This window comes from Eucalyptus grandis, chromosome 1, assembly GCF_016545825.1.
Source record: "Eucalyptus grandis isolate ANBG69807.140 chromosome 1, ASM1654582v1, whole genome shotgun sequence".
Taxonomy (NCBI): Eukaryota; Viridiplantae; Streptophyta; class Magnoliopsida; order Myrtales; family Myrtaceae; genus Eucalyptus; species Eucalyptus grandis.
In genome coordinates, this window is record NC_052612.1 from 38,163,731 (window position 1) to 38,184,625 (window position 20,895).

Sequence of the window (20,895 nt, forward strand, 5' to 3'; positions counted from 1 at the left end):
AGGCCGAACACTGGCCCATCAATGGTGCATTGTGGTGTGCTTGTTCAACTCACAGAAGGGCAACGCCCCAAGAATAGCATCATTTACTGATCTGTCCCTGATTCACTAGAACACAATCGGAAAAGTAGCACAGCCCACTATGCCTGATGAATCACCAGGTATTCCTTACTTCTCTCCAACAATTTCTTAAAAATTTCTGTACAATTAGTTTTATAATCTTTCCTCATCACTACAAAAATATTTCTGCTCAATAAAATGTACAAACTAAAGGTACAGACTCAGAAGAAAATAAAAAGTCCATGTCAATTCATAATCTGCTGACCTCTCTATGATTAATGAGGATTGCATGGTTTTCAGATGCTTTAGAGATAAAGGGAATTGGCAAACATTATACCCCGACGGAGACTTTCACTGGCTGCAGCAAATTTGTTTTCAAGATTGGTTTCCCCCACCGCATTAGCAGCAGCTCGAAGCTTGATAAAAGAATAACCAAGCAATCAGTAACACAGTTAACCATCCCACCCCGAAAAGGAAAAAAAGAAGTAAAAAGAAAAAGAAAAGAACAGGTAAAAAGAAAAGACCAATAAGAAAAATAAATACTGAAGAGCCAGAAACTGCCAGTCATATCTTTAGATCAGTATGCAGATTGAAAAATTATAATGAACCATCGAATTTTACAGTTGTGCTGGCCTAATTGAAGTAAATTCCATGTACATCTAGAACCTTGATCTGGGGGATGGAAAAAGGACAAGGGATTCATTCAAGGAATTAGAGATCAAATATTTAACGCCAAAAGTTAAGAAAAATAAAATGATTGGAAATTGATGCAAAATTTCACTGATTTTTTAGATACAACTAATTTAACAAGTCCTGTGTGGCATTTAGTCCTCATTTTCACATGGCATATTGCTCGTATGGTAAAAGGTGTCATACCTGGTTCAAAAACTCATCAAGCCTTCTGGCACTTCTAATAATGCTACCCTCAAATATATCAGTCATCTGTATGACTTCTGCAAAGCTTGCTCCCTGGAAATCCAAAAACAGAAAAAGTACTTTCATGTCTATCAGGCATTAACCAATGGTAAAGTGTCCTATGTTTTATGGGCATCCTCTCTTGTTCTATAAAGCAACACACTGGCTATTCATTTAATTAAAATTATGTGGCAAGCAATATGTGTCATACTATGCAGAAGGAGAGCAATGAGAATGCAGCATTCAGCGAGTAATGGAGGACATAGCTTTTAGAGGACATAAATCATAGCTCATCACAAACAGTCTGGTTCAGAAGCAGATGATGGGTCAAAAACTCATAAACAGTCAACAGAATCTGGGTATATCAGGAAGATGAAAGGCACATCAATCAATATCGACATAAATCCTGTTCCAAGTAGCAACAAACAGGAACTACTTAGATAAGACATGATTTTAATAGATATCAAACAATCCTCTCAAATACCAAAAAATTGGAAACACATGACTAACTTTAGACTCATGATCAACACCATACTTGGGCAAACACTGATAACCATGCATGACCAGCTAGTGAGATCAGATTGTATCCTCTCTCTGCCCTTTGCCATCCCAAGAACAATGATTCATATATTTTTTCTCTTCTCCTAGAATTTGCTCAAACATAATATAAACAGATTCGAAGTTCACACTGGGCATCGACCTCGAGAAAAGGTGATGAAACCCTACATTCAGCCTACATAACAGAATGTGCAAAGCAAATCATGCACACATTACAAACTGCAAGACATGATACAGATTTCTGTGGCAGCAATTCCACTGAACTGACCTTGGACCAGCAGTAGATCACATCCATTAAGTATGGTCTGACTGTGGATTCCACGTATTCCTCCACATTTACATCCAACTTGCATTCTTTTTGCACCTAAAAAGTACATTACCAAATGTTTTACACCTCTAACTTGCAGAGTATTGTGAATAAGAAACCTCAATAAGAATACCTCTGCTATTCTCCTTGCACTGTCTTGGAGTTGTTGCAATGGCCTGGCAAGTTCAGTCCTCAAATGAATCTGTTCATTCGATTTATCTCCAGGGATGAAACAACTAGCAAGAGCGGCAATTTGGTGATGATCAAGATCATTGAATGTACCTGGCCAGAAATCCAAATTGATCAACTATCTAGTGACTAAAAGAAAAAGAAATAGAGAAGGAAACCTTCACACAACGGCCACTAAAGCAGACACAAGGACTCTTGATTCAACTCCTGGAATCAATAGGAAGTCAGCATGTAGGCGATGCTCTTTGATCGAAGGCTTTTCTGTGTTTTAGTTTGAGCATCATACAACTAATAACTAGACAAGGAATTCGGTTCAGATTTCACTTCAACTCCAACTGAAAGGTGATATTTAGACATTGACTGTAGAGATAATTTGAACCGAAAATCATATAAGTGCCCTTTTTCTTCAGTAAAGCCGACCTCTTTGGGTCGGCTTTTGAGTAGTAGGGCGGTGGCATATCAATGATTTCCTTGGCCTTGCAGCTATTCTTGTCGTAATGCACAAGTTAGAGGAGAGAGTCCTAGTTCGGCTTTTCCTGATGTGAACCTATAAAAAGGGGGCAACATACTTCGTTCCTTATAGCATGATTTGTATTCTCCCCCACAAATAGATTTTGCCGCATGGATTAAATAGAGTCCCCTGATCTCAACATCACAAGCACGAATTTCTTGAGAGTGCTTCAGCAGCAGATAACAGTGTGGGCAAAGCACTCTGCTGCGATGAGCAGCCAATTCTTATTGCATTCACCAATATAGTCTTACTCGCTCCTAGTCAGGAAATAAGTCTCAACCTTATAATAGCCCACTTCCAAAAATCTGCCCAAAGTATTACATGGACCTTGTCCCCATGGATCAGGTGATCGACCCCCATGATCAGATGATATTCACTCAGTCCATGGTGCTCCGTGCTGCCTAGGCAAGAAAATTCCCTCATTTGAGACCTTAAGCACCTTGAAACTAAATTTCAAAATTGCTAGCAGTAGCATATGGAACGAACAGAATTCAATACAGAACAAGCCAGACAGCTTCTCCCAGCCAAAGATTAGCTCAAGGCCCCACCCCGACAAACATTACCACTGTTATACTAATAGCCAGCTGAACCAGATGAGGTATGGAATGTTTTCTTTTAACATCTCTCAAAAGTAGCCGACTTGAGTTTTGAAAATTCAACAGAATTCAGTTAAGGATACCTCAGCAGAACCCTCCACAATGGTTCATGCAGAGCTCGTTCATACATTGTTTCCTTGCCGCGAATGAAAACAAGTGGATAAATAAAACACAATTAGCGGATATAAGGAGATAATTGAGCCTCAAACAATCACCGTTAAACATCAGTTCAGTGACAAGTAGTTCATCCCCCGTGTCAATCAAGCAGGCTGCCCGTCCCTTTAACTGGACGACACCATCAGCATCAATGTGGCCAAGCTTTTTTAAGACCCGAGAACGGTTCTTGAGTTCATCACGAAATTTTTGAAGCTGCAAATGGAGAAAAAAGAGAAGTTGACTTGCATGAAAGCCAGAAAAGCAAGACACAAATATACAACTATCTGCACTGGTGCAGTGACACGAGCGCACTGGTATACAAGTCATATAACTATATAAGCACCCCATGACCCAAGTGACAAAGCATGCTGGATCAAATAAATAAACAACCCAATCCAGCGTAGGTAAGTACCTGAGATTCACGCATTTTCGATTTGAGTTCTTGAATTTCATGATTTACTTCTGCTTTTCTTTGAAAACTTCTCATCTGATGTGCATCTTGAGACTGCATTGATACTCAGTAAAGCCATACCATCAACAATGAAGTATGACATGATAAAATTTCATTCAGAAGATGACCAACCTTGTGCAATGGATGAGACAATAATTTTCGTTCAAGTTCCTCAATCTGATTGACCAACTCGACTATTTCTGGATCCTCAATACCCATGTCCTGCGAGATGATATTTGCATAAAAATGTGGACAATAAATGATTATGTTAATTTTGTGCAATTCCCTCTGAGAAGAATCACAGGGGAGAAGTCATTATCATCTCATTCTTACATAATTTGGTAGAAAACCTACTTTTGTTGAATCAGAGGAAAATACCTGGGTGAAGAGGTCTTTAAAAACAGAGACGCCTCACTCAGTACAAAGCAGCAGAGAGAATGATTAAAAACAAAAGGAAAGAGGCTTTTAAAATAGGGTATATTACGAAAACACCCTCAAACTTCCCCTCAAATGTACAGAAACAGATATTTCTTTTGTGAATAATAATAGGGGGTACACTTCCCTGAGGTCACTTTACTCAATCCCAAAGGATAAAAAATCTTAGATTCACACAACAGTCATCTCAAAGTGGTGATGCAAGAATACAAGAACAAGTTTTTTGAGCATTTGCTTTACATTGTGTCATCAGTCAACAAGGTACATGCTGGTTAAAGATACTGGCAGTTGTGTCTTCTACCACAGGAGGAAAAGAGTGGATCAATTGTTTTGAGCAAACTTGTACAGAAATTGCACCCAAAAGTATCTCACTTAATTTAAGAACTAGCTTGCAGTGAGCATATTTTATTAAACATTTCCTGCCCAATTTTATTGACATGCACATGATCTTAACATAATGCTGTAGCACTGTAGATGAAAAAGTAGTCATCAAATGCAAAAAAATTTGAGACCAAATGTTCAATAAACGAATTATTCTTTCCGAACGGATAGATCAAAATTGCTCAGTTAAAGAAAATGGGATGATGACACAAATAGTCCATGAACTTTGACCTGATGTGCAATGTGGTCCATATAATTTTAGTACATGTTCAACTTAGTCCTTGAATTATATGAAAATGTTCAATGTTGTCCTTCCATTAATTCAAATTCAGGGACAACATTGAACATTTTCATATAATTCAAGAACAAAGTTGAACATGTATCCAAAGTCCACTGACTACATTGAACAAATTAAAAGTCCAAAGACTACATTACATGTTCAGTTACAATCCAAGGACCACATTGAACAAGTTAAAAGTTTAAGGACCACATTGCACATTTGACCAAACTTTAGGAATCATTTGTGTCATTCTCTCAAAAAAAAATTGCTAATATCTAATCACAAACACACTAACATGGTAGAGAGCACAAATTTAGCAGAGTTCAAGAAGACTCTCCTTCATCTGCAGAGTTTGAGATGGGATAGGAATTTACTAAATGGTGCACATGCGGAGACAACATCTGGGTAAGTGCAAGGGAAGGAGGAACTACTATTTGACCAGAAGATGGTCTTTCACTATGATAATTACTTTATTTCACTCTTATCGCTGGAAAAGCGAAAGGGTAAACAAGAATCATGATGTCTTCCTACAGAATTGTAGGTAAAATATAAACTTCTGCTTAATCCTTTTTCCTTTAACAAACTATCAAAGAGCTTTAACCTCTTCAAGAAGATTGATTGTCTTTGCGTACCTAGGAGAGGAAAGAGCTGTATAGAGAGTAAACACAGCCACTGAAGCCATTGTTAATTGCTGATTTTGCATGGCCAACAATAAGATAGCAAAAGGCCAAAGATAATTGAGTATTGTGCTAGACTGCTCTATAATTTACCAATGGATCCTTATATCAGTGGGGTAATCATTGACCTCTTAGTGAGGGAAGTGAGACCCAAAGGGCTTATACTTCCTCCTGTCATGTCTCTTTCCTAACTTTGGACCTAAAGTATAAGAGAAATCCAACCTACTCATATAAATAGGGAGAAATTTTTCTTTAAAAATAAGAATCTGACTTAACACAAAGGTCACTACCTTAAACTATATCAAAATTAAACTATAGCTTAAGGGCACTTCTTATTTACTAAGCAATGTATTTGCAGGACAACAGTAAATTGAATATGCCAAATCATTTGGTTCCTCTTAGTTTGAAAAGGGAAAGTGCTGCTGGTATGTCATATTTTGCCAAACTACCTTTACAGGATTAAGCTTCGGCAGACCCTGAGGAAAACGACTTCCAAGCTCTTGGACAGCTAGCAGTATGCTTTGCCTTGCTTCCAGTGGTCGGAGATCAGCAGGAATTGCTATTCTGAGTTTGCTAAGAGCAGAAACTAAGGACAACTGCACAGGGACCTAGAAAACATAAAAGTGGATCTCATAAATCATAACCTCCACATCATCAACTGAAAAGCTCAATCTGCATGTTGCAAGGGATGCCACAAAAGATAGTGTCAATAGTTTTTTTTTTTTTTTTTTTTTTTTTTGGTAAAGAAGATAGTGTGAATAGTTGCTCTCTGCATATGTCAACTTACCACATGCATTTCACCCTTTTCTCCAGGGTGTGGTGGACAAGGTTTGGGCCGTGAATTATTCTCACTTAAACCTGGAGAGCAATGAAGCAGAGTATCCACAATATATCCACCACCTCGTGATGGTAATGTACCCAAACCAGTTGAGGGCTTTTTGATAACATTAACTACAACTCCCCACCCCCAATCTGTTCCGCCTTCCCTAATCCTCACCTGAGTTGAGGAAAAGCTCCAGTTACTTCATAAAAGAAGACAGCAGATAAACAACAATAGAAAAAGGATTGCCAGCATGACGGGGCACAAGGGACTGTGATGGTGAGTGAAAACATGAATATATCATAACTATTACTCAGTGATCAGCTATTTATCATTACAGTGACAGCACAAAGAATTGCAGCTCATTCCTTTTCATCATGGACAGACTATATGCACTGTCGGCGCATGCAAAGTCCCATGACGAAGATAGAAAAGCTATTGAAATTCAAAGGCAATCAAAATTAAAAAGATCACATACCAGCCGCCCTGGCAAAAGAAAATAGAGAACTCTCTCAGGCCTGGTTATCTCTGTCATCATCTTCTTCTCCAGTTGAGCAATTTCCAACTTCAGCTTATGATACTCTGCTACTTCAACCTAGAAAGCCATATAAGGTTCAAGGTTTGTACCACACATCATAATCCATCTGTTCTTTTATCTTTTTCATTTTTACTGCCACTAGAGTTATATATATAAAAGCAATTACCTCCCCAGAAGCATCGAGACTTGCAGCTTCTTCTTCCAGTTTTTGAACTTTTCTTCCGATGTTGGGCAAGGCCTGGAAGGTAACCGCAATCATTGAAATCAGGCATTTAACCACTACTTTGAATAGGCCAGCGCAATAAAAGAATGACGGAATAGGGAGACACCTTCTCATACTGAAATTGATGAAATGAGTTCCTTATGACATGTTCAGCAGTAAATTGTCCTTCAGCACGGCTCATTAGATTCAAAATTGAGTAATAGCTCAGTCTGAATGTGCTAACTAAAGGAGCTGGTTTCCCCAAAACCATGTCCTTGAGTGTATTCATCTCCATCTGAAATGAAGTAAGTCAATCATTTTTGGCATAAACCAAGGAGAACATATTCAAAAACTCTATTCTCCATCAACTGTATCCAAAAAAGGCTCCCCAAAATTTTCGTAAGTTGCATCATCTATGACATCTGAGACTGAAAAACACAAGTATAAGGAGAAGTGCACACGGCCACCTGTAGCACCCTACCTGCTCGTGTGTTTGTGTTGCTTCATTTTTTTTTTTTTTGTTTTTTGTTTGGGGTTGGGGGGGGGGGGGAGGGGAGATAACCATAGATTACCTGCTCATCAATCATTATGATACAGATACCGCGCGCATCTTTTCCACGACGGCCAGCTCTTCCACTCATCTACAAAATAATTCAGTAGTTATTAAGTAAAGCAGATGATTTTGCAGAATTTAGATATTCAGATAAAGTGATTATTAGAAATCTTTCACTTAAGCAATGGCTCTTTTACTCACCTGAATGTACTCACCGGATCCAATGTACCGATGACTATCACCATCCCACTTCTTAACTGCTGTAAAGACCACTGTCTTTGCAGGCATGTTCAAACCCATGGCAAACTGCAGGAAATTACTTATCATACATTATGGCTATTTACTCTACGTAAAAACATCCAATTAAGCCTAATGCCCATGCAGGGTGGGCAACCTTCTCTTTACAAGGGAAAACTCACAGTTTCTGTGGCAAAAAGAGCCTTCACTAAGCCTTCCTGAAAAAGAAGCTCTACCAATTCCTTAAGAACAGGGAGAAGGCCAGAATGATGAACAGCAACTCCACGTTGAAGTAACGGCAGCATCAACTCAATGGCAGGTAAGTTTCTATCTTCCTCACGCAAGCACAGGACTGCATTGCGAAAAACTTGCTCCACAACTTCCTTTTCCTCTTGTGTGTTAAAATCAAGCTTGGACATTGACATAGCATGTTGTTCACACTCTCGCCTACTAAAGCTGAAAACTATGACAGGTTGAAACTTACGCTCCATTATCATCTGAAATCATCAAAGATTCTAATTCAAGCACTGTGGATTTATATGCATGACAGAGAAACTTACACAAAACCTAGATCATAGTACATTGACATTGAGGTCAAACTGCAACCAAGTGCTTGCTAACTGATACCTAATGTCAAAAATGAAATTTATTAAAAGAGTACCCCAGGGGTACCACCTGTACAAAGCTAGATAGACTTGCTGATGTTCATTCGTGAACCCAAGAATCAAATGTGCAATAAGAGCTAGATAGAGCACAATAATGGCCAATGAGGCACAAAGTGAATATCACTCAGGACCTCTGAAATGCAGTATCAAAAGAGATGTAGATGCACGATCTGCTTAAGTAAAGAAGAGACGTTATAAGAGAGGACATGCTTTCATCAGTTGTCTCATCTTAAGTGGGTTGTTATTCAAACAATATGGTGAGAATCCAATTTTTCGGAACTGTATATCACCAACACAGAAAATAAGCTGGCAAGCTGCAACAAAAACTGAGCTAAGATGAAACAGAAAAAGAATTCAGCATCTTATAAGAGATTAAGAGTTACTAAAAGAAACAGTAACAATTTATCATTTTCTTCACTTTGATATATCTGGTGCAATATCATTAAATACACTTCTGTAGAACATGCTGTCAACTACTAAAGTACTAAAAGAAAGGGATCAAGAAACTTACATTTAGGCAAATTAACTCTCAGAAAACTCGAACAATATTTACAAAGCCTACAAACTCCACAATCGATTTACCAGCAACTTAAGATGCAGTGCCAAAAAGGTATTTATTATTCTCGACATCATAAAGCATGACACCAAATCTAATGTCTTGAAAATTCATCTAATTTATCTGCAAAACTGCCTTCTAATTTAAATCCTTAAACTGCCATATATAAATGCAGTCTCTCATTGCAATGCCCTGAGACTGAAGCATAGAAATTTATATTGGAGCAGCAAATAATGGGTATAGGCAGATTCGAACACAAGACCTCCCACTCTAATACCAATTATCATGTAAAATTATGTGTAATCACCGTCAATTGATCTAAACACTTAAGCTAATAGATGAAGGAGTGACTTGTTATCTTAATGCTCCAAAAGTCCCCATAACATCACAAAATTAGAAACCTCTATAGGCACACATATGCGCACACAAGAATATAAAGGGTACAAAAGCTAATGTGCTCATATACATAAAACTCCTTTTGATAATAAAAAAACATACGAGACAAGCATAGGGGTAACCGGATTCAGTAGACAAAATAAAATGTTGAATATGAGAATTAAGCAAGGCTACCAAAAGTATACCCATGGCGGTCGAAACCCAGAGAGAGAGAGAGAGAATTGTGCAATAAAATATAAATAGCAAGTGCCCATAGAAATGTCTGCAAACTTACCTTCACAATTTTGTATATACTAGAACCCCCTGAGGCAGTGCCGCTTTTGGCAATTCTGCCACTTGCTTTTCCATTAGAAAACTTGCTCCCCTCGCCAACTTTCTGCTTTGTAAAAGTATCTTGAAGCTTGAGAAAGTTGTCCTCTCTGAATTCCTCATGCTCATCAACTACAAGATACAAACCACTCCCACCCATAGGGAAAACATAATGCTGCAGCGGAGTTGGTCTGAAGTCTGTGTATACTACATGGCATGGCTGTTTATGCACGTGGCAAATCCATTCTGCGAACTCAGTAGCATTTGACATCGTTGCAGAAAGGAAAACCATTTTAATGGCCGGTGGCAAGAATATAATACTCTCTTCCCAAACAACACCTCTTTCTCGGTCCTTCATGTAATGTATCTCATCAAAGATAACCCATGCAACTTCCTTTAATACCTCAGAACCCCTATACAGCATTCCTCTAAGAATTTCTGTGGTCATGACCAAGCAGCTAGCATTAGGTGCAATGGTAACATCACCAGTCATCAACCCGACATCTTTAAACTCTTGACTTAGCTCCCTATACTTCTGGTTGCTCAAAGCTTTCAAAGGTGATGTATATATTACCCTCTGTTTATCCCTAAAAGACATTGCAATGGCATATTCAGCAACTGCAGTTTTACCCGCTGAAGTGTGTGCCGACACTAAAACTGACTCCTTTCGCTCCAAACATGCCATGGAAACTTGCTGAAAGGGGTCAAGTTTGAATGGGTAAGTTTTTGCCATCTCACCACTGTAAACAGGATTTGAGAGAGTCCCATGCACCGATTCATCTTTGTTTGCATCATAACCAGTTGGTACAGCGACCTCATGCACACATGTCCGAACCGAATTATGCCGCTTCGGAGCAGATTCCTCATTGCCTTGATTTGGAGATCCAGTATAGGAGTCAGTGACTTCAGAAGAGTCTGGTTCTTTCCTTTTCCCCAAAGCTTCCATATTTTACTTGCTTAGACGTCAAGCAAACCTATATCAAAGTCCGAGAGACAATAGTTTCAGGAAAGGATATCGTTGTCCTCTCTTCAGGAAAAAAAGAAGAAAAAAATCAAGCAATTTGACAATTTCAGGCCCTCAGGCATTGGAGCCTTTCCATAAACAAAATCAATCTTAAACCATATTAAGATTTATCATGAATAAAACATCAAAAAAGAAAAGACCCAAAAAAAAGGTCCAGAGAAAATGCGAATGCAAGAGGCCTTAGCTTGGAGATATCTTAACTAATCCAGAATCACTCACTTCTGAAGAATCCCCCAAGAAGATAAACAATGCTATCAGAACACAAAACTTTCTCACGATATTAAAGATCGTGGTCACTTTCCTATAAACGACACATGGTTTCTGAAGCTCGTCGAACCAATTTGAGTGCTGAGCATTGACAAGATCATGATGGCGCATGAACAAGAGAGGCCTCTTCACTACCCCAGATGGCAGGTCACTGTTTATTCCATAAAGATAGAACCGCAGGTTACATGGATCAGGAGAGTAGGGAAAACAAATGGGGAGGGATAATACATCCCGCAGTTAACACCCCAGTATGCAATTGGAATTCTCTATACTAGTACGACACACGACGTGATCTCAGCAGCAGCGGAGGGACGCCATCGAGCCGTTAGAATGACCCCTCGTTATTTCCAGGTAAAAAATAGCGTGTCCCATTCTCTACATGAAGACCAGCTGAATGGCTCCTTCGCACAGAGAGAGAGAGAGAGAGAGAGAGAGAGAGGATGACGCGCGAGTAAGCGAGAAGAGTAGGTATCCACGACTTCCCAAGAAAACTGTTCCGAGTGGATTGGCGGAGGAGCGCGGAATCGAGGGTCCAAAGGACGTCCAGCTCTAAAAAGGGTTTTTGCACTACGACGCCACAGGGGAATTTCGCCGAGCACCTGGCGGCTACACAGAGAGACAGAGAGGGAGGGAGAAAAAGGGGTACCTTGGCGGATAACTGCGAGGCTGGCGGCTGCAAATGGTGCTCCGAGGCCTGAAGAAGCACGGCGGAGGGAGAGGGAACCCAACCCAACCAACAACCGAACCGCAACCCACTGCTCTTCTCCAGAGCTCGAGCGCAGAAGAGAGAGAGAGAGAGATGGTGAGAGGGCTGCGTCTTTCTCCTCGGCGCTTCTCTCCCGACTAGAAAACGAAAGCGACGGCGTCGGCTCAAGCTTTGGAACTGTTTTCGGCGGAAACCCGAAACATATTTCGACCTTCCGGAATTAATTTTTTTAAAAATATATATTTACTTTAAAAAAATTGATTATATTCTATTGAAGTAATTAATTAAATAAACAAATAGTTTCTATTGTCGTCTCAATATTTTCGTAAACAATTAGAATATTTTTCGTTTCTCAATTTTTCTTTCATTTGTTAATAAAAGTTGTTTTTGCTTCTTTTTCTTTCCTTTTTATTTTTGGGATATGTTCGTGAAGTCCTAAAACTGTCAGTAAAAATGTAATTAAGCCCTAAAACTTACAAAAATTCAATCAAATCCTAAAACTTGTCAAGTTGATTCAATTGAGTCCTAAAGTTAACACCATTAAGAAAATTAACGGAAATTGCCGACGAAGCACCGACGTCATATTTTAAATGATTTTTTTATTTTTCAAATGGCTTTTTTAAATTATTTTTATTCAAAATATTTAAAAATTAGATTAAAAACTAAAAAGGAAAATCTAAATTTATTTAAAAAAACAAAAGTTAAAAAAAAAAGAGCAGGTGGACTTCCGCCGCAGCCCCGTCGCCAGGAGGGTCGGCGACGATCGCCGGCCCCCAGGCGGGGTGGCCGGTCCTCGCCGGGCGAGGCCTCGCCGGCCCTCACGAGGGGCCGGCGGCGTCGCCCTCCCTCGCCCGGGGTCGGCGACCATCGCCCGGAGCCGAGCGACGTCGCTCGCCTTGGGCGAGACCTCATCGGCCCTCGCTCGGGGCGGCGAGCCTCGCCGGATCCGGGCGAGCCTCGCCCGGGGCGGGCGGCGGTTGCCGGCCCTGGGGGCCAGGGCGGCGGGCCAGCCACCCCGCCCGGGGCCGACGACTGTCTCTCGGCCCCTCCGGCGATGGGCGGCGGTGGCGGCGGCGGGGGAGAAGAGCACCGATTTTTTATAAATAATTTTAAAAATAACTTTTATAACTTTTCTTTTTAATTTTGGTGAAAATAAGATAAAATAAATAAATTTAATTTTTTTAGTTTTTAAACTTATTTTTTGAAAAAATGAATAAAAAATCATTAAAAAATCCACGTGGAAAATAAAAAATAATTTAAAATGACACGTCAGCATTTTTAACGGAAAATGCTAATGGTATTAATTTTAGGACTCAATTGAACTAACTTGATAAGTTTTAGGACTTGATTGAATTTTTTTGTAAGTTTTAGGACTCAATTGCATTTTTTAGACAAGTTTTAGGACTTCTCGCTAAACATATCCATTTTTTTTTTTTTACTAAAATTTCGAATGCATCACATTCACACCTTGCGTGGATGAGTGTGCCTTTAGAATTGCCTAGGAAGATGAACATGAACACCTCCTCCTCCTTTATATATAAAAAAAATAGTTTTATTGTAGATTTCTTTTTATATGGCTGGAAGTGTAAATATACAAGGTTATGAAATGTCAATAAAAAAAACCTTTTGTTATCATCTAAAAATCTTTCTTCCAAAAAAAGTATAAAAAATTTTCTTATTTTTCTCTTAGTTATCTTCTTTTTCAATTCGGTGGACACATCTTTTACTTAATGTGAAACATGAAATATCCGGAAACATTTTAAACGTATAAATAATTTCTTTTATGGTCAATATATGAAAACAACATTTGCTCTTTATTTTCAGGTAAAGACAGATATTGATAAAAATGTCGCTCAAAAAATGTTTTCAAAATGCCTTTCCATGGACTTCTTTTTATTTTAATTTCAAGAAAATGAAAAAAAAAAGTGTCACGAAATGGGAAGGGTAGACAGTGCCTTTGGCAATGCGGTTTGTCACTTCTCTTTTGCCAACATCTCGCACCATCCGTACGATATCGAAATATTAATTTATAGTTCTGAATAAGAAAATTATCAAAATGAAAAACCGTACTAAAAGCCTGATGAATCCAATCGCTCCAAAGCAGTTATAACTGTTGGAAGAGGCTGATTCACCCTTCTTATGAAGCGTATGGCAAAGTCTTCCGATTGTACAGAACGTACCTCAGGTAGATAGATATAAACTGCATGACAGGGACGACAAATTGCTGAAAATTGAGGTGAAAAAGCAAAACCCTCCGCTTTCTATCTTCGCAGCAGCTTGAAGTCCAATCAAAACTTCAACGACTTAGATACTTCCCGAAGACGAGGAATGGATTCCTCATGAATAATGAATAAACCCGGAGTCTTGAAGCACTGCCCTGTGGAGTGATTGGCATCTCTGATGATTGTCTACTTTTTTGGGCTCTAATGTAAGCCACATGCCATCATAACGTGATTTTTTTAGTTTTGGTACAAAGGGGGGGTCTTGTTTCTATTGTCCGACGATGAATGGTCATGGGTTACTCTTTAAGGCAAATTTTGGCGCTAATATCCCCAATTGTGCAAATTGCAAAAAAAATCAAATCAAATCAAAAACATTACACGTTAAACAACAATTTAGTGCAAAATTTTCATGGGGACAGTAATTTTCATCCCCATTTTTTTTCGAAATTTAATTGGCATCTACGAATTCCAATGACGGGGAGAGATGATTGTATTTTGATCGAATATTTAGAATGGGTTTGTTTTGCGAAAAACTCAATATTCAAAAAAACATTTTTCGAGAAATGATTGTCCATATCATTTATAAAAATGAATGAACGAATAATATTTTTATCATCTATGAAAATATTTAAATATAAGTTGTTGTCAATAATGAAAAATTTAAAAGATGCAAAAAAAAAAAAAGAGAGACTACTTTTATTAAAAAAAATTCAAAAAAATCATTTTCAGTGAAATCGTGTTAATGTTATTTGATCTTTATTTGAAGTATTACTTGTAGCATATTTTGGTTAAGATGTAACATCATAATTATTAGACGAATAGTTAAAGGACCCTATGGACAATACATCCCATTTTCCTACCGTTAACTAGCATTTTACAATATGGAATCACGTACACATAAGGATCTTCCTCAACGATCCAACCGCATTCTAATTCCTGGAAGAAAAGGAATGCGGGGAGGTCGATAATGAGCATTGTCGTGTTCCGCTAATATCTGTTAATCGAACAGAACAAATTGCCAAAAATTTACATACGGGAAGCAATCGAGGTACGTAATCAGGAAAAGCTGAAAGCTGGAGACTGTATGAAAAGGAAAGACTAGCAAATCAATGACGCCATATCAAGAATCAGGGATGACTTTCGCAGCGCATCCTCGGTTCCCATGAGGAAATGGAACTCGAAGCTCATGCTCGCAGGACAAGTGCGCAAAGAAGGACCGGGCCATGGAAGATAACACAAATAGTTTCTCTGGCTTTGCTGAGAATAATCTTAGACATGATCCCACAAAGTCCTTGGCTAGCCAGCAAGCGCACCAAGCATTTTCTAGAGTCCCTGATGTCAAATTTTATCAAAGATGTCCAATACCATCCTAGAGAGCCGTTGTACAGTGCTCCTTTATGCTGAGCGGATGAGGAAGACCAGCAATGGAAGTATATCTCTGGGCAAACTGTGTCATCCTCAACTCTGTCGCTTCACTTCTCTGGATAACTTAAGAGGAGCCGTTTACTATGGCAGACCACAAAACATAAGTTGTCTAAGCCAATTCCCAAAGTATGTATTATGCAAAGCCAAAACAAAGAGGTACCACATTGAAATCCCAAAGCGAATGTCCACGATCCAGGAGCTCCCTCTCTTGCCTTGTGTCAATGGCACCAGCTCATATTAAATCAAGAAATTTACTATTAAATAAAAAGGTATAAATATATGTATATGATGCAGGATCTCCATGATGCAATTGCGGTCCAGTCTTAGGCACTTGCCCGCCCAAGCTCATGCAGTGTCTAGGGATTGGCCTCATAAAATTGCAATTGTTCCGGAAATCTTTGTTTCTGATATGAACTAATACAAACGTACATTTTTCTCGATAGATATACATAGGTCAATCTCCCCAGACAAAAAGATACAACATTCCCCCACCCCACGATCAGGATCGTCCATCTTTCAGAAAGTTACCCGAAAAACCCACCTTTTCGCTCCTATAATTGGACAAAATACAAACATAACTAAATAGCATCATATCTCATATTTGCTATTTCTGCATTGACTACGATCCTCTCCACCAGAATCATGCTGATCATTCACCGCTCTACCACTGTACATCTGTTTGTTGAGTGCTTTTCTTGAGCGCTTCTTCGCCGGGGGTGGAACCGGATCCAGATCAGACGTCTCCGAAAATGGAGATGGGAGACCCGGCGTTCGCAGATGCAACTCTGTTAAGTCATTGGGCCCCGCCCATGCCAGTGGTCTCGCTGTGTGGGTATCAAGATGAAAAGAGTCATGTATATATTAAAAAACAACTGTACACTTAGCTAGAAATGCCACAACAAGACAGCAGGTGATCACATGTTCTTGTGGATTAATAAATATCACGATTAACAGACTAAACAGGTAGTCTAATGCAATCAGTCCTAGTCTCATGACTCCCACACACGGCCACAAGAATAAAAACTACCAAATCAACTAGCCCGCTAGGTAAATCTAACTGAAGAGGAAAAAGTGAAAATACTTGAATTGTCTTCGTGGAAGGAAATTGAAAGTTTTTAACTATCCTTAACAATGCAGCAACTATTCACAGGAAACGGCAATCCATTGAACAGAACACCATTTAGCATTCCGTATATTTGCTCAACTGTTGACTTTCCAGAAGCTGTTTATTTGAAGATTACAGAACATCCGCAAAAGTGTTGAAACTTACTCTAGAGGACAAAAATAATGATCATTGTATGAAGTTTTACCAGAAAAGTATACCATGGCATGTAAACTTATCACCAAATAAAATTGTCTACCAAAAACAAAAGGTAAATCAATCAAAGTAAAGGGAGTAAAATCACAAGAGTCAGATACAAGATGGATATAACTAGTAGGCTAGAATTATATGACTGTGCCGCCCAGCTCAAGCAAGCACAACTTTACTCAACTTTTCCCTGTATATCAAGGTCATTTAAACAGTTATAAACTCATCGCCCATGTTATGTATGAAACCCATGATTTAGAGAGAAAAATTAATAACATAGCATGAACCAAAAGTCGAGGAAAAAAACATTAGAACTCTTAAGCAGTACATTAAGAATCTCCTGTACCAACTTTGCATGTGCTCTTCAGAATGTTTTCCCTTAAATTTTTATATGCATTGTCAACTTAAACAACAAGGGAATATTATAATGTGCACATGTCAGGAAGTGCACAAAAATCTCAGACTAGAAGTGACAGAACTTATTGAGTGCTAAAACACTGAAAATTTAACTGTTATTTAAGAAATTCTCTACGCATACCTTCACCAGGATCAATGACCCCGCTGGCATCACATGGGGCAGGAGGGCGAGCAGGACGCTTCCTGACATAATTGTCATGTAAAGGCCTAGGAATTTGAAACGAAAATTGGGAAAGAGTCACTCCATCTCTTGTAAACTCCGGGTGATCCACCAAGTACCTATCAGTTTGATAAAGCTGTGAAAGTCCGTAGCTTAACTCTAACTCTTGTGAAAACAACTGAACTATTATTTTAAATCTGGTATTGGATTCGTATATAAGAGAATAGGTCAAATACAAAGGCTTGGAAACATACTTTTGTACCTCGACCATTGAACGAAGCCTCTTCCCAGATGGTGCCACATAATACCTGAAAACAGTAAGAAATGCCAGATGATTTCAACAAGTAATAACTGCATCCAGAAGTACAAAGGACAACAATCTTGTGCCTAAAGCTATAGTGTAAAAGTCAACTCCTATGCTCGCAACTAGACTCTCAAAAAATAACATTATAAAAATTGAAGACAAACCTTATGAAGAATGATTAAGTGCAGACAGCAGTTGCTATCCCACAAGTAATATTGGAATCAAAGGGATCTAAGTGGAACTTGTTCATTCCATGCTTGTCACCAGAATGAATAAGGTAACAAGGGGGAACAGCATAGACTAGACTAGATGAGATCCTCCTTACAAACCGATCAATTATACGGTAAAGTAAGAGCTGATTCTAATATATGAGCTTAGAATATAAGACAACTAATCGGGATTTACGACTCCCACTGGAAAGAGGGGGAAAAGGCAAGAATTAGAAACCACTAAGAACGGATAGACCTGATGGGTTCGACTAACTTGCAACATCATCACTCAATCACCTTGCACAACCCCAAGGACAAAGAACAGTCGCCATCAAAACATGTGTTTCACGATACTCAGGACAAGAGAATGGTGTTTAGGATATTTCGCTATCTACAGGAATGTCTTTTTATATGGACCCAACACAGAAAAAATTACCAGGATGACTCCTGGCCCACTACTCTTAAAACAAAGTGAGGTTAAGAGAGCAGCTTTACGGAGACACATACACATCTGCAAACTTGGTGCTTCCTTCACCTCTGATTCGTAGCAACCGCTGCCACCCGGGAGGAGGTTGGGCAATGTTAGGCTTATCAATTGCCCAAAGTCGGCTACCATCTTGAGATATATCCTCGGGATCATCACATGAAATCTCTGGGCGCCACTCACGGGCTGTTTCACAATAAAACGGATCTTCCAGGATATGTTCGCGAATTTCTTCATACTTCTCTTTAGTGGGTATAAGCCTCCATTTAAAGCAGTTAGCACACTGGACGGTAAATGCTCCCACAGATGGTGCAATTTTGGAAGATTGATTTGGGCCAGAGGATCTCAAGAACGAAGGGCAACGAGACTGAATGGGATCAGGCATAGGTACAATTTCACCTTGACCATTTGCAGCAGGGTCATAAATGACCAACTGTTTTGAAGAGTCGTCATTTGATTGGTCCACCTCATCCTCTTTCTCCTGAGATTCAACATCCTCCTTTTGAGGCGAAGTATCTATAGTTTCTGGAATAGAGCAGTCCACATAATCTGGCGAATCTGAAGATCCTAGCTCTTCCTCTTTCTTTTTTAATTTGAAAATGAACTTAAGGTTGGGTTTTCCAGGCTGTGTCTGCATCTGAATAGATCTCAACTACCTACAGGAAGCACTGTTATGAGCACATCAAAACAAAAGGCAACATCATAGTAACTAGAGAAATGGAGCTATATGACTCTTCTCTATCGCATGAAATCACTCTCCAAGAAATTAAAATGGAAGATTCATAATAATGATAGAAAGTGGCAAGAAAATGTGCTACGAATCTACCAATAGGAAGCGCAAACGCCATAAGCCAAAAGGCCTGTATTAGAAATTTTGTAGTTCATAAGAAAATGTGCAGACACTCCTTTTGTAGCTCTGATTATTGGAAAATGTGCAGACCGTTGTCAATTTCTCCATAAACTTAAATGGATGGATAGAGGCATCGTTTCAAAAATAAACACTCAAACTCTCCCATGGGAGTGTGCTGACCGAAGCCCAAAGATGGACCATAATTCTAAACAGGAAAACACGTATGGAGCATGATCTAATATCTAAACACTCTTTATAATACGGAAATTTTCTTGCTAGAAGAAAGAGATCCATTGGAATTGGTTTGAATACCTCCTAAATAATACAGCATTTTTAAAGCATCACTTAAAGAAAAGTTTGCAAACAGCATTGCGCCTTTCATGGAATTAGCAGGGAAGACAATAGAAAAGTCCTCTCTCTTTCTCTCTCTCTCTCTCACAAAGATTTGACCACATGAGCCAGGAGGATCTATCTTTCTACGCATTGCATTCCATCACAGGCGGAGGGGGGCAAAAGCTGAATTCGCCCTACCCCGTGTTATCACGGCAATTGAGAAAATGAAACCAGAAAGCAGCGGCCGACTTCGACACGACCGATCCAATTCGTCAAACATGCACTCGAGAAGCTCAGATCAAGACAGGCAGGCGTAACGACGTGGACATCATTTCTTCCTCGTCGCGGCGGTGGCGGTGGCGGCGGCGGCGGCGATAACTACCTATAACCTCAGCAGCAGCCATTCGCAACGGCAATTGAAGTAACCGTTCGACCAGTCCAAAGAACCCGTGAATACTAAAACCACTAACGGACAGCATCCCCGCCTATAGCTCAGCTGACCAATCACTCTCTGCTCCCCAAGGGGAAATAACGAACGAGACGCATCATCGACTACTGAGATTCGAAGCGGAGAAACCCTACGATCCAGGCAGCGAACAGAGATCTACCGATTAAACATCGCGACGCGCGTGGATTCCCGAGGGGGGAGCGATTGAAAGAGATTGAAGTGAGGGAAGGAGAGATTACGGGAGGCGAATCGGAGGAGGCCGATCACATGGAGGAGGAATGCTGCGGGGATCGCGGTGACCAGAGCATGCGGAGATTCCTAGATTGAAACGTCCGGCGAGCTGATTTCTGTTGCTTCTTCGAGGAGCTCTCTCTCTCTCCTCTCTCCTCTTCCTTCTTCTCTGCTATGTTTCCCTCGGCAGCCGAGAGGAGAGGAGATGGATAGAACGTCATCAATATCGAAAATGCATTTTCTTTTTTCCAACTCTTAATCACGAAATGCATCTTCTCATTCTCCTTCGTATTTCATTTTTTTTTATTTTTCACAAAGAAAATTACCCAAAAAAAAAAAAATCCTCAATATTATATAATTATGACAATGATTCGATTAATTTTAATCGAAAATTACTGACATGAATGTCGATTTAAAGTAATGCGACTCACTTTGTTGCGAATATTTTTATATAATATTTTAATGATTTTCAATTTTTTTCTTTTTTTTTTCTTTCCTTCTTTTTCTCTAATTGGTTGTCCGATGTCGATGTGACCAGCCAAAGGCCAAGTTGATGAGGTCGAGCTTTGAGGGTCTAAACATTTTATATTTGTACCAATTGAATCAATCCGATCAATTTCGATTGGAAATCGTTAATATGAATGTCAACAATCCTACGTCGTATGGTTGGTGTTAACTTAAACATTTTTAATTAATTAATTAATTAATATTTTATTT

The 20,895-nt window shown here is 39.3% G+C and overlaps 2 protein-coding genes across 4 annotated transcripts; both read right to left on the reverse strand.

Annotated features, from left to right (window-relative positions):
- Window positions 1-82: 82 nt before the first annotated feature.
- Window positions 83-11,938, reverse strand: LOC104435888 (DExH-box ATP-dependent RNA helicase DExH10). 2 transcript variants are annotated; one of them, XM_010048584.3, is made up of 17 exons: window positions 11,727-11,938; window positions 9,755-10,763; window positions 8,046-8,360; window positions 7,828-7,932; window positions 7,646-7,714; window positions 7,201-7,368; window positions 7,038-7,109; window positions 6,812-6,928; window positions 6,301-6,510; window positions 5,963-6,121; window positions 3,873-3,962; window positions 3,702-3,794; window positions 3,349-3,502; window positions 1,971-2,119; window positions 1,799-1,894; window positions 934-1,026; window positions 83-473 (listed from the first exon to the last, which is right to left on the reverse strand). In XM_010048584.3, the coding sequence occupies exons 2-17, from the start codon at window positions 10,733-10,735 to the stop codon at window positions 363-365; spliced, it is 2,982 nt and encodes a 993-aa protein (XP_010046886.2). In that variant the 5' UTR covers window positions 10,736-10,763; window positions 11,727-11,938; the 3' UTR covers window positions 83-362. The 2 variants fall into 2 exon arrangements, with proteins under 2 accessions (XP_010046886.2, XP_010046887.2); XM_010048585.3 differs by having other exon boundaries at window positions 194-473; window positions 9,755-10,816.
- A 3,843-nt stretch (window positions 11,939-15,781) lies between these two features.
- LOC104435890 (methyl-CpG-binding domain-containing protein 2) lies at window positions 15,782-20,398 on the reverse strand. 2 transcript variants are annotated; one of them, XM_010048588.3, is made up of 5 exons: window positions 20,187-20,398; window positions 18,340-18,984; window positions 17,574-17,627; window positions 17,281-17,438; window positions 15,782-16,257 (listed from the first exon to the last, which is right to left on the reverse strand). In XM_010048588.3, the coding sequence occupies exons 2-5, from the start codon at window positions 18,951-18,953 to the stop codon at window positions 16,022-16,024; spliced, it is 1,062 nt and encodes a 353-aa protein (XP_010046890.2). In that variant the 5' UTR covers window positions 18,954-18,984; window positions 20,187-20,398; the 3' UTR covers window positions 15,782-16,021. The 2 variants fall into 2 exon arrangements, with proteins under 2 accessions (XP_010046890.2, XP_010046889.2); XM_010048587.3 differs by having other exon boundaries at window positions 15,789-16,257; window positions 18,340-18,972; window positions 20,187-20,397.
- Window positions 20,399-20,895: the final 497 nt, after the last annotated feature.

What these genes read in the sequence shown, in the direction of transcription:
- LOC104435888 (XM_010048584.3), bottom strand. Translation starts at nt 10,735, where the DNA reads ATGGAAGCTTTGGGGAAAAGGAAAGAACCAGACTCTTCTGAAGTCACT. An exon ending in CACTGAACTGATGTTTAACG is followed by an intron (nt 2,120 to 3,348) that starts GTGATTGTTTGA and finishes ATTTCTGGCCAG; the next exon opens with GTACATTCAATGATCTTGAT. An exon ending in TGATCTACTGCTGGTCCAAG is followed by an intron (nt 1,027 to 1,798) that starts GTCAGTTCAGTG and finishes TTGGATTTCCAG; the next exon opens with GGAGCAAGCTTTGCAGAAGT.
- LOC104435890 (XM_010048588.3), bottom strand. Translation starts at nt 18,953, where the DNA reads ATGCAGACACAGCCTGGAAAACCCAACCTTAAGTTCATTTTCAAATTA. An exon ending in AGCACCAAGTTTGCAGATGT is followed by an intron (nt 17,628 to 18,339) that starts GTATGTGTCTCC and finishes TACTGTTTTCAG; the next exon opens with GTATTATGTGGCACCATCTG. An exon ending in GGTCATTGATCCTGGTGAAG is followed by an intron (nt 16,258 to 17,280) that starts GTATGCGTAGAG and finishes ATACCCACACAG; the next exon opens with CGAGACCACTGGCATGGGCG.